Below are 13,428 nucleotides of genomic sequence, written 5' to 3'. Positions count from 1 at the left end.
AATGCTTTGGAGTACAGACCTAAGTTTGGTCTTGTTTTAAAGAAGACACTCAGCAGATTATTTGAAAAAAAATTAAAGTATGGATAAGTTATGGAAGTTTAAATTTACTGTAAATCAAATGTACTGTACTAAACAATTTTTATATATAAAATGTATATTTTATCAAATATATTTTACTCAAAATTTCTATTAAATGAAAGCCATATGTCTAACCAAGTTGTGTTTCAAATTTGAAGTTGATAAAACAAAAATTGAAGCTCCTATGAGATTTTGTTTAGGCGCTTGTACCAAAAATAGCCACCAGGGTGTCACTAACATTCCATTGATTTTTTAAAAAGCATTCTCCTGTAACAAATTTATACATTTTTGTCCAAATTTCACTTCTTTTACCTAATCAGTTGGCAAATATGAAACTGTGAGACTCAGACCTTTCAGACGATATGTGTTTTGTCAAGATTAGAAAATGTTTTGAGTAGTTAAAATAAATTTTGTAATATGAAACCTGACACCACCCACTAGTTTGCTAAAAGAAATTTAAGTACCGTTTCCTTGGTAACACAACATCAGATTTCAAAACGGTTTTCAGGAGATGAATCTTGAGCTCGTATGCTTTCAAATGGTACCTCATTTATGATGATTACTAAAATATGTGATATGAAATTTAAAACCGTTTTTCTCAAAATTCTTTTCCTGAAAATCATAGCGATCAGCCAACTTTAGATAACTATAACTTCTGGATTTCAGATTTCGACAGCCCCCCCGATAGTTCCCGATAGGCTCGTGGACAGTGCGCTTACATCTGGTGCTGTTGCGCACCAGCAATCCTGAGTTCAAGTCCTGCCTAGTGGACTTTCAGAATCCCGTCTGGTTAAACTCCACCCACACACAGGATAGAATCAGCATCTTTTAAGAAAGAGATTAAAAATACTTCCGGTTCATCCATCACACTGATGGAAACTGCTCATTGCTCATGGTCTACTGCAGCAATAGTACCACATGTGGACAGCCTGAATTTCTCTGTAACAGGTAACAGTATCACGGGTAACAGATAAAAGTAAATAACTATACTACTACAACTAACCATACGCAGACCTGGATAATAAAACAGCATTATAATTTTTTTCAATAATTAGATACCACTATAGGCCTAGTTGTTTTGTAAATCTGAAATTAGCGAAACATGTAGGTTACTCATCCAACGTTGTTTCGTATTTTCACGTTGTCTTTGTATTACTGTGTTTTAATAGGCTATATTTGTCATAATATTTGTCATAAATATTAAACGTTTCGGTGAGTCTGTCCGAATGTTTAATAATGTGCGCAGTCTATCTGAGACCATGTGGCACAGGACAGTAATTGCAAAAACATTTACCACATCACGAGCTACACCTGTGCGTTTTATGGTTTACGCTTTATAGTGCGGTTTTTAACCTTGTTAGGCTACTGCAGTGTAATAATATGAAATTATGAATATGAAATATGAATAGGAATTTTAACTGTTTTCTTAAGTGAAAAAAAAGTATACATATAACTTAACCAAAATGTATTTTTGTGACTTCATTTGCTTTTAGAAAAATATGCCTTTTTACATTTTAATTATTAAAAGCTATGGTCTTCTGTCTCAGAGTTTAGGAACAGCTGAACATCACTACTGCGATATTATATAATAACAAAAAGATGCCTATTGATGACTAATAAGTGATACCACCTGAAAAAAAATATGGTGAGCGCAAAATTCATTATGACCACGTGGGGGAGACTGGCGCTCACAAATGTGTCCTCTTTCTTTTTATAACCATTGTCCCAAAAGTTCGCACACTACAGTTGTCTGCCACTGTATTTTACAGTAGCCTATAATACAAAAAGGCCAAGTGAAGGTAAACTTTACTAAGTAGGCCTGCCTACCAAGTACTCCCAAATGCAAAATTACAATTATCCAAATAGTTCCGTGTTTAATTCATGCTGCAGATGTGATTTTCTAAGAGTACTTCTTTGAATACATTTTTTTTTTTTTTTTTTTTCAAATAATCCAAGGGTTTTATTTAATATAGTGAATCATCTCATAGATCATCTCATTACTCTGAAAATGGCATGAGCTGAAAGGAACAGGTAGCTTTCAAACATCAAAAGTCTAATTTTTTAGATTGTCGACGAGTAAACGCTTAAATGTGCATCAACAAATACCTGAGAAATTACACGATTTTTTAAAACAATACACTTCACAAGACAAATAACTTTTTCTTTTTATTTTCAGTTTTACAGTTTGCATGTCCCATGAAAATGTTAAAAGACATTTAAAAAAGTCAGTGGTCTTCTCTCGAATTGTTACTTTTATATAAAAATGTGATGCGAGTTTGTTACCAGGCCACTTGATCTAAATATTTGCCTTAAAAATTAGCCCCACAAACTTACTGTCCCTCCCTATAGGCTATGAAGAAGTCTGCAGCACCCACCAGGAAACATTAACATTAGAACATAAAAATTGATTTTGTATGTTCATTGTGTGTACACAGATGGGCATAGGAATGAAAGAGCCGTGGTGCTTTTGTAAAGCTGTGAGAAACCCGTTTGGATTGTTTGTTACCGTTTTAATCCCATTAATTAAAACGTTAACCTGATTGGGTAGCGCGCGCTCAGTCCCGATAGGCGAATCTTCTTCATATTAATAGCCCGACTTGAGATAATGATGTAAAAGACTCCCCCTTCTGCTGCTGATGCTGATCGCTGCCGAGATCTACAAAGTGTGTCTCAACACGATAAACGCAGTGTAGAGCACTTTAGGAGGAGCTACTGCCTCTACACCTCACTTGACAAGTGGAGCAGCCATCAACATCAACTCCACTTCATAGAGTAGAAACTTAAGGAGAGGACAGTGGCTGAGTGAAGCCCCACCATCGCATCCGACTTTTCCGGAGACTATGGACAGGAGAATAAACTTGGGTGGAGACATTTTTCACAAAACTCTCAGCGCAGTGTCGAGCAAAAAGATGGACTCGTTTCGACCGGCTGCGGGTATTGATCTTGGTTCCCGGGACAGCCAGTCGCCCATCAGCTGTTTTGACCAGACAGACCCAGACCCGGTGCAGCCCGGGGGGCGAGCGGGCACGCTGGGTCTGCCGACCGGATCTTTGTGTGTGAAGTACGGCGAGAGCGCAAACAGGACATCGGCTGCGGAGAGCAGCGGCGGCGAACAGAGTCCTGACGATGACAGTGACGGCCGGTGCGACATGATGCTCATGACGGACGGGAGAACGACGGTGCCCGGCGCAAAGTCAGAAGGAGGTAAGAAAAACAAAGAGCAGAAAATCCTGAGACTAAACATCAACGCCCGGGAGAGACGGAGAATGCACGATCTGAACGATGCGCTCGATGAGCTGCGCGCGGTCATCCCTTACGCGCACAGTCCGTCTGTACGGAAGCTCTCCAAAATTGCCACCTTGCTCTTAGCCAAAAATTACATCCTCATGCAGGCACAGGCGCTGGAGGAGATGAGACGGCTGGTTGCGTATCTCAACCAAGGCCAGGCTATCTCTGCCGCCTCGCTGCCCGCGACCACAGCTCTCACACCGGGTTTGGGCGCATACGAGCAGCCGGCTGGTTACCCGTTCCCCGCAGGAGTTGCAGCATCCTCCTGTCCGGACAAATGTGCCCTTTTCAACAATGTCACCTCCAGCCTCTGTAAGCAATGCACTGACAAGCCTTAAACTCTGCAGCGGTACTGACTCTGGTAGAAGCACATGCGCAACGTTTGACTCTGAAAAAAGAGAGGCTGATGTTTTCCAGCAGTTTTACAATGAGCTCAATAGAGAAGAATGCTAAAAACTTTTCTTACAACTTCATTCCAAGAAAAACTGATTGTGTACATACGGTATAGCCTATACTTTAAGTGCTGGTGAGAGTGGGATAAAAAAAAACCAAACAAAGTCTATGTGATGATGAAGAATGAACAGTTAATTAACGTGGACCCTTCAGAATGACGTGTATCACTGACCTGACAACATGCAACCATGTTTTACCTTGTTTATGATGCCAAACTTTTCAAGGTTTTTAACTCTAACTTGCAATAATAGCCTACGTATTCTTGCTACTTTGAACTTATGTTATGTAAATGTTTGCTTTCAAGTGCATCCGTGTTTTAAAAAGCAGCAGCTGGAAGGAGCAGCGTATTGGACTTTATTCCAAAGTAGCCTACGTGTTATTTCGAAAGCGTAGTTGAGATTGTTCATTTCAAAATTGTAATATAATATATTGTTAGTTTGGTGGAATCTTAAAAAGTTGTTTTGCTTCTTTTTTTTCTTTTCTTTTCTTTTCTTTTTAATTTATCTAAATGGATGAATTCAAGTGGGTCTGCATGCCTGGTCTGATTATGCATTGTCATCATTGCTGTAAATCTCGCCGATTTGGCTTTTTACAAACACACATGCAGTTTGGATGTAGGGACGTGGCGGTTTCAACTTGTTGTCAGGTCGAGGCTGGAAGCAATGTAGATATATTAGTTACAATATGACCACAGAGGGCCATTTGTATGTGTTGATGTATTGGAAAGCTTTATTAAAATATTTTGATCCAACACATTATGCCTGGTTGTATGTTGTCCTCTGGTAGGAAAGTGATTCATGGCTCCTGTGGGCTCGAGAGATTACGATCAATAAGTCGCCGGAAAAAGATATATATTTTACGGATGAGACGTAATTTGTGAAATGTTAAACTTCGGCATCTGGCAACAATAATTTTATGATACATTTAACGAATCAGAATCAAGATATTTAATATTTTTCTCACTAAATTAGTTTGTGGAACACGAGTGTTTTTAATTTTCTGCTCGTTTACATACATAGAAACGGGCGAAGCAGTGGGAAAAAAGACCAGACGTTATAGACAGCAATGCCCTACGGGCCAAAGGAGAATGTCTGTTAGTATTATAGGATAAAGCTTAGTCACCCCGATCATGATTATTTAAAAAAATCCGTGACGTTGTCTAATAATGTTAATTTGAAAACAACAGTGTATCAAAACTGTCGACTACAATACCTATATTCCTTTTAATTAAACACATCGTTAAGGCAATTAAACCTCCTGGATGTGATTAAGGAACATAATTACGACACTGTTCACTGCCGTAATTGGGTGTCTTTAATCACAGGAAACAGTCATGAGCATCAGTGTCAGTGTCATTAGTTTGCATTGTTCTAGTTCGGGTGTCCATCACATCGAAAGAATTACATACGGACAGGAAGATGCCCTTTCACACGAAGCTGTTATGAAGTGCAACAGCAATTCCGTTTTCACTTAAAAACTTCATTTCTACAACAAACACCACGTTTAGCTTATGATTTTTCCTAAATTAAAAAAGTCGAAGTTTCAAGAATGCTGAAGGCAGGGATAAATAAATACAAACAGTAGGCTATACTAGGCTGCATATAAAATCACTAAATCACTAAAATGAATTATTTACAAATGCATTAATTCCTAAAGTACCTAAACATTTTTTTTTTATCAAAACAGGAAAGGTTAAAAAGCGTATTAAAACAATTAAATATCATGAATCATTCACTAACACAATAATAATAGGCAAATGATAATAATAATAAACGGAAAAGTGAGGAGAAAACGCTAAAGATTTAACCTCAACAGTGTTAACATGAAAGACAGTGAATACACTTTCCCTTAAAAACAAATGGGTTGATGCAGCGCCTGAACGTAAAATAAAAACAATTCGTTTATTTCACGACCTCGGATGTAGACGGATGTAAGATAAACGTTTACTTTTAAACATTAAAGATTACTTCGCTTTCTTTATCGAAAGTTTTAACTTGTCTTGTCAAGTCGCTGGACATATCTGAAAGATCTTTGGGGAGGGAGATGAAACATCTAATCTTAATTCCAATCCTCAAAAAGTGAGACTTTTTGGGTGTCACGGACAGAACTGTTTCTTACGAACACTTTTAACAATTACAAAATGTTTTCACGCACCCCTTGTGACTCGTTTAGTTCAGTACCAGGGACAGCACCAGGCTATTACTGCATCACATCACAACCTTCTCTAGTGAACTACGTCACCGGAAATACCTTTTCAGTTAATGGGGATAATAAGAGAGGAAGTAAAAGGTACTCTAGTACAGCACGAGAGAGGACCAGATTTTCGCTGAGTTTTAGGCTATATGGGACGACCTGGCAACCCTGCCCAGCCACCGTTTAATGATACAAAATCATACATAATTTAAAAAGCCAAGCCCTTTCTAATTTTACACATTAACCAATTACAATAATCACATGAAATTGGATTCGCGGTAGGGGAAAACGCTGCGTTTTTCTCTACCAATGAATTTTTTTAATGGATCACAAAACATCCAAAAAACATGGTTTCACTGACTAGCTTGCATAATAAAATCAGACGAAAAAAGGGCATAACTTGCAATGAATGAAGACTAAAATACTATAAAGCCATTAAAACAAAGGGGGGAAAAAGCATATTACTCAACCACAAAACAGGAAGGGGGTTCTGAAACGTCTTAACTCTCTCCAGTGTTTCAACTCTGTAAATTAGCCATTTGGAAAGCACTAGTATTATGGTATTACTCTGTCCTCTCTAATTCTCTGCACAGCACAGATGTGGAGACACATGCAGGAGTCGTTAATCAGGGCCAGCAGTAATCAGCCATCACAAAGCCTTGCCTGGATAAATACTGTCAGCAATTACTGTGTGGAGTCAACTACTTTCAGGACCCCATTTACATGATTTCCATCATTCTCTCCCATGTTCACTTTCCCAGTGCAACTTTTTATTCGACAGTACTGCCGTTCCACATACCTTAACAGGCAGCATCAGCGAGAGACAATAACAAGAGTGCATTAATTATAGATTGCACTGCATTATTTAATACAGCGATTAGCTCACAACAAAGGGCTTAATTCAAAAGAACTAGGATGGGATCCATCAACAGAAGTCTAAACTCTCTTAAGAGGCATAAAGGCCGTGAGCATCACTGTAGGATTGAGCTTGTACTGCTCAAACTCACATAAACTAAAAACCAATGAGGCAACTAGAAGAGATAGCCACCTTACCAGTGACACAGAATCAAAGCAGTGTTTGTATTCATGAACCTAATAACGCTTAACCTGTCTTTACAATGTCTGCATTGTAGCTTCATAGGTCATGAATAAAAGCGAAAGATAAAAAGGCGGCTTTTCATAAACCATAAAATATCCAATTTACCATATCAAGAGCTACCAGGGCACCTATTTGTAATATAGATGTGATGTATGCTGGGAGTGATAAACAAGGATATTCAAAGTATACATAGGAGCACCCTGTTGGACCGTCCTCTTCATATCAGCATCAGGCTCAAAGCCTAGGAATTGAATCATCTCTCTGTTCTTGTACCAACAAAAAGAAGAAATATGCTGTACATGCGACAGTAGCCCTAATGTCACACGCTGTAATTTACACTTGGCTGTGGGTGAGCTGTGCATAAGAAAAATGATCTTAAAACACAGGAACAGAGAACCAAATTCAGAGTGTTATGGTTAATTGTTCTTCCTATGAAATATGTAATGCTACTGACATAATTCATTTGCAGGTTAAAAAGACTGAAAATTCTAAACAGACAAGTTATAAAAAGTTAAACTCTCTCCAAACATTTATAGACAGACTTTTGGCAACTTATCTCGTGAAATATGGTGAGCCTAAAATACACATAAACACACTACAGGTCAGAAGTTTGGAATAATTAAGATTTTTTATGCTTTACGCTGCATTTATTTGATCAAAAATACAGTAAAACTGTAATATTGTGACATTTTATTACAATTACAATATAATTGATTGCAGTCATTATTCCAGTCTTCAGTGTCACATGATCCTTTATAAATTACTTTAATATACTAATTTGGTGAACAATTATTATTGATGCTCAGTTAATATTAATGGTTCTTATTATTATCAATGATGAAAACAGTTGTGCCGCTTAGTTTTTTTTTTTCTAATATTGTTAATAATACGAAATGAGCACCAAATCAGCATATTAGAATGATTTTTGAAGATCACGTGACTCTGAAGACTGGAGTAATTCAACTTTGCCATCACAGGAATAAATTACATTTTAATATATATTAAAATAGAAAACAGTTATTTTAAATTGTAATAGATAGATAGATAGATAGATAGACAGATAAAAGTAAAAAATAAAATTTGAGAAAATTATAGTTTTGTTTTTCTCAAATTTTAATTGATGCAATGGCAATAATAAGTATGCATCTTATTATGCATCCATGTATTTGGTCTTAAAAAAGCCTTTAATCACTTGATCTTCATGTATGTTTATGTGCTGTAATTACACCAGATGTGTCAGTGAAAGTATTGGAAATCTTTTAAGAATCATGGTCTAGATCTGTCACTGGTGATTACGAGCTGTTCTTTAAAACAGGAATTACTGAATTACATTTGTTGAGTATTGTCTATTGTCTGGATGAATGAGATTAATGGACAGTTTTAAGATCTTAATCCCTTTCCAACACTGTCTTTTTCTTTAAATGATGATGTTCTTGGAATAGTTTTCGGATTACAGCTTTGCTCAGACAGGGTTCTAATTCACAGTGCTGCTATTGACAGATTAGTATTGCACAAGAGGTCAAAGGTAACGGACCAGCTGCACCAAAAACTACGGTCACGTTAGGCTTCGAGGGAAAATGTTTCAATTTGTAACATACCCAGAGTGTTTGGTTCAGCTCAATTAGAGACAGTTTGGGGGTTATGACACAGAAAATGTGTAATTTGTTTTCAATATACCTAATTAAAAGCAGTAAGGATATACGCAGCACGCATCTGAAAAGTTAAAAAAAGTAAAAATACTTTGGCATCGGAGTTACATTGCATGAAACTGTTGTCACATAATCACCATATGTGTCCGGAACAGAAAAAACTGACAAAGTGTGATCACAGTCTGATTCTTGCCATATCAAATGACTCATTTACAAAATGATTCATTTTTACCACTGTAAATGGCACATGAATATTAATGTGTATATTCAAAGGTGGTTATGAGCGAAATAGTGCAGCACCTGTTCAGGACGATCACAACGTGCACATCGAAGGGATACGGTTATGCTCAACACTTGTGACCATCACTTTAAAATACAAACTTGTGATAGTCATTAATTGTGGCTGTGGGGGAAGACCTAAAGTGCCAGCAGGACAACATCATTACCAGGGGATTCAGTCAGAGAAACATCCAGAGGCCTGCTCTCTCACTCCATGTGGCAGTTCTGCCCAAGTGAGGCAGGCCAGGCATCCACCATCAGCCATATGAGGCACAGAGAGGACATATGGAGTTAAAGCAAGCCCCCTGCTGATTGTGGCTCAGGATTAATGTAGACATTCATGTTCTACATTACGCATGGCATTTATGTATGGCTTTGTGTTCCTAATGAGAAGGGAATTAATTGTTCTGCAGCCTATACAACAAGATTTGCTGTTGACTTTTCTGGCCTTTTGATAAGTGAGGACTATGTTTCTGGTTAAGATTTGAATTGATCTTAATTTGTTAAGATAATGAAAAAAATTTGGTGTAGAAATTAACCCTCATGTTCTGTTTGAAAGATGGAAAACTTGACCTCTTATTTGTAAATTGTTTTTAATGTCACTGTAACCTAATCACCAATTTGACAGATATTACTGATGTTCTAATGCTCTGTATCTTCAAAACTAGGTATGCTATTCTCATAAAGGTGACTTATCTATTACAATAACATTGCTTGAATAAACAAATAAATAAAAAGGATATTTCAAACTCTTAAAACTTTGTTTATATTTTTTTTAATCTTTTTAACATGCAAATTAACACCTAATAACACCTAAACATTGACAAAATTATTTCTTGCAGTAATTCGAAGAGCATCTAATCTCAACATTCTATATATTTCTGTATATATGTGTGTATTTAATAATAACAAGATAACATGAATAATAATAATATATATATATCAACATTTTTTTCTTTTGTCAAATCAACTTCAATAATTCATGAGTTTCTGTTGATTAAACCAATTGCCTTCATTGAATTAACTCAATTTTTTAATTTCAATGAACTCAAAATTTTAAGGCAACCAGGTAACTTACCTTTTTTAAGTTAAACCAACAATTCTTTTTTACAGTAAATATATATATATATATATATATATAATGTGTGTGTGTGTGTTCTTGTATACATGGTTTACGAGGACACAAATGTGTATAATGACCTGGGTATTACAACATAAACATGGTTTATGAGGACACTTCCTGTGTCCTTGTAAACCAAATGGCTTAAAATACTAAACGGTGTTTTTTTGAAATTCAAAAAATGCTGACAGTTTTCTGTGATGAGTAGGTTTAGAGGTAGAGGTAGTGTAGGGGGATAGAATATACAGTTTGTACAGTATACAAACCATTACGTCTATGGAGAGTCCCGTAAACCACACATACAAGTGTGTGTGTGGCCTATAGAAAAATTGTATTTTTCCAGTCTCTTAGTTGCCCACCAGAACATGAAAGTTACATTTCTATTACTTGAAGATTCTTTCAAACTCTGAATCAAATCAACTCTTTTAAATTATTTAACATACAGTAAATAATTCCTAATGCAAGTGCTGAAAAACAAACCTGTTAATCAAGATGTCAACCGATCATTCTGCCAATTAAGATCATAATCTGTTGCAAGATAACATGAATGAATGCTACAACAGGAACTAACAAGAAGGGGTGCGGGACACAATGAATGAGCAGCTGGGGATTCATTTTAGTGTAACACTCATGGACATTACGCTTCTCATCATCTCACAGCCTCATTATCAGACATGTGACTGAAATTCTCATCAGTGCGTTAGTAAAGGAAAATCCTCTAATGAACACTACGCCGTGTATTCGAATCCACGAACGCCGCATGGACTAAACACCAGGTGACCACACACACTACACACACGTGCGGAATAACTACAAGCCCCGTGTCCTTGGCTTCCTAGTGGCCTTCACCTTGCACTACAGACACAGTGAATTTTATGGCTAATTTCCGGCAATTTCTCCAGGCAGTTTCAGTGGAAATTCCTGCAGGAATAATGTGCATAATTTGCATGAATCATTCTGATAGAATGCATATCAGCATGTAGACCCTCCCCCGTCTGGCAGCACGGCACTTAGTTTGTAATCAAAGCTGACTTCTCTCCACCAGCGCTCACAGAATCCGAAGGTCTGACCGCAAAAGCCTTAGCCTCATCTGCTTAATAATCTGTAGCAGCCACCAATAAATCCACAAACGACATATAATGGAATATGATGTAGATAGATAGATACACTAATACGGCCGATACGATAACGATGGCCGATACAATAGGATACGAAAATTATTTATATTTTTGGAGCCGATAATCAATATAAAGGTCCAGATCTATGTTATATATGATTCGAACGTTATCAAGCATCAGTAAGAGTGACAAAAAAGAACAGTTTTTCTTATCTCACAATCATTTAACAAACGTTGGCCTGCAGGGGTATTATCGTTAGGCCTAACTCTACAACAATAAAAACAACAACTAATAAAATAACTAATTTAAAATATTAGTAAAAATTAAAATAGTATCAGTGATGCTAAAATAAGCACTGGAATAATGAACTGTCCAACTTTTCAATTTTCAAAAAAGTTAAAATGAAAATATAACTTCTACAAAACAAGAATGAATAAAACAGGCTAACAAGAGTGTGTGTGTGTGTGTGTATATATATATATATATATATATAATATATATATATATATATAATATTCATAATTATTAACAATGAATTCATCATAATTTAATTTTTATGATTTTTTTAATTTACAATTTAAGTATGTATTTATAATGTATATAATTTAATACATTATTAATAATAAATAATTATTTATTAAAATTATTTATTAAAATGCATGTTAATCTTTAATAAAAAAAATGTTATTTAATTTATATAATCTAGGTATTTAACATATAGTTTACCAGTACTGCCAAGATTTTTTTTAAAGTCACAGATATGTCTGCAAATACATTGTATATCCCTAAATGTACATGAGGTTTACATGCCACCCTGTCAGTGCAAAAAAGAAGACATTCGGCATCAGGATATTTCATTTGTGGGCTCTACGGCAATTGCTTAGCCTTTTGCCTCTTCATACATTTGTCAGAAGAGATGGGATCGTAGTTAGTTTACCAGCGACTGTGTCATGATCCAATGTGACGTCCTGTAAGCCCAGGCACATTCTCCTGGATCGCCTTTCTTACTATAATCAGCAGAGGTTAGATGTGCATTATAGGTAAAGATGTAAAAAAATATATATAGTATATATATAAAAATCAGTAATGACACAGAGACAGCCATCAGAGGACAGCAAAACAATAAGCATTTGTTTGGTGGCACGATGAATTGGCACAACACATGTGCCCTTCCAGATCCAGTGCCGTAATGAAGGTGACAATTGGACAGTCGTCTGCTAGGTGGATCTTAATCATAATAATCTAGGCCAGGGAGCACAGACCTTCGTAACAAAGCTCTGAATGACATGTCTGCACAGACCACCTCCTCTCGGGGGGTGGGGTGGTCCCTCAGTTAACACAGGTTTTCGGAAAGCCAGACGATAATTAGTAAATGATGGCAGTCACATTAGCCCCAGCCAAAGTGGATTAATTCATTTTGAATGGCTTGCTTCCTAAACGTAGCAGTTTTGTAATGACAACACATCTCGTGTGTACAAAAATGGTTGCTTTTTTAGTAGCTGCATAAACAGTAGTGCGTGTATGAACTAAAGCGTATATTTGTGTGCGAGAGGATGAGTTAACCACAGAGGTCTTCCGCTGAGCACCAGGAGATGGAGTGAATGGCCCAGCGCAGTGAAGCAGCATCTGTTTCTGTGCATGTGCTGAGCAAACAAGGCAATTTAGGGCATGTCAAGGGATCAGCCCATAAACACAGTCCCTCCCCTCCCTCTGAGCGCACACTTTATTCAGTCAAACACCAATAAATCCATAAAAGACATACAATGGAATGTGCGCTCTTCAATTGACATCAAGCATCATGTATAGTGCATATACAGTGCAGGTGCAACTGCAGAACACAGTCTTTCTTTTGTCTCATTTATTTAACAAAATATAGACTATACTATGCAGGGTTATTATTGTTAACTAAAACCAAAACCATTAAAAAAACATTTTTGTTAACTGAACTGAAATAAAATAAAATAAAAGACTTAAACTTTTGGTGACACTTGGGGATTACATAGGAACACATATTCACTATTAACTAGGAGTTTTCCCTTAATAAACTCCAAAATACCGCTTATTGGTAGTAAGTAAGGTAGCTGTTGTAGTGGTTATGTTTAGGTATGGGGTAGGGTTAAAGGGATAGTTCACCCAAAAAAGAAAATGATC

The 13,428-nt window shown here is 36.6% G+C and overlaps 1 protein-coding gene across 1 annotated transcript; it reads left to right on the top strand.

Annotated features, from left to right (window-relative positions):
- Positions 1-959: 959 nt before the first annotated feature.
- On the top strand, positions 960-4,574 carry bhlhe22 (basic helix-loop-helix family, member e22). The gene has a single exon (XM_051882714.1). It carries the CDS (start codon positions 2,919-2,921, stop codon positions 3,702-3,704), a length of 786 nt encoding a protein of 261 aa, XP_051738674.1. The 5' UTR covers positions 960-2,918; the 3' UTR covers positions 3,705-4,574.
- Positions 4,575-13,428: the final 8,854 nt, after the last annotated feature.

This window comes from Ctenopharyngodon idella, chromosome 23, assembly GCF_019924925.1.
Source record: "Ctenopharyngodon idella isolate HZGC_01 chromosome 23, HZGC01, whole genome shotgun sequence".
NCBI lineage: Eukaryota > Metazoa > Chordata > Actinopteri > Cypriniformes > Xenocyprididae > Ctenopharyngodon > Ctenopharyngodon idella.
This window is presented reverse-complemented; position numbering and strand designations above follow the sequence as displayed.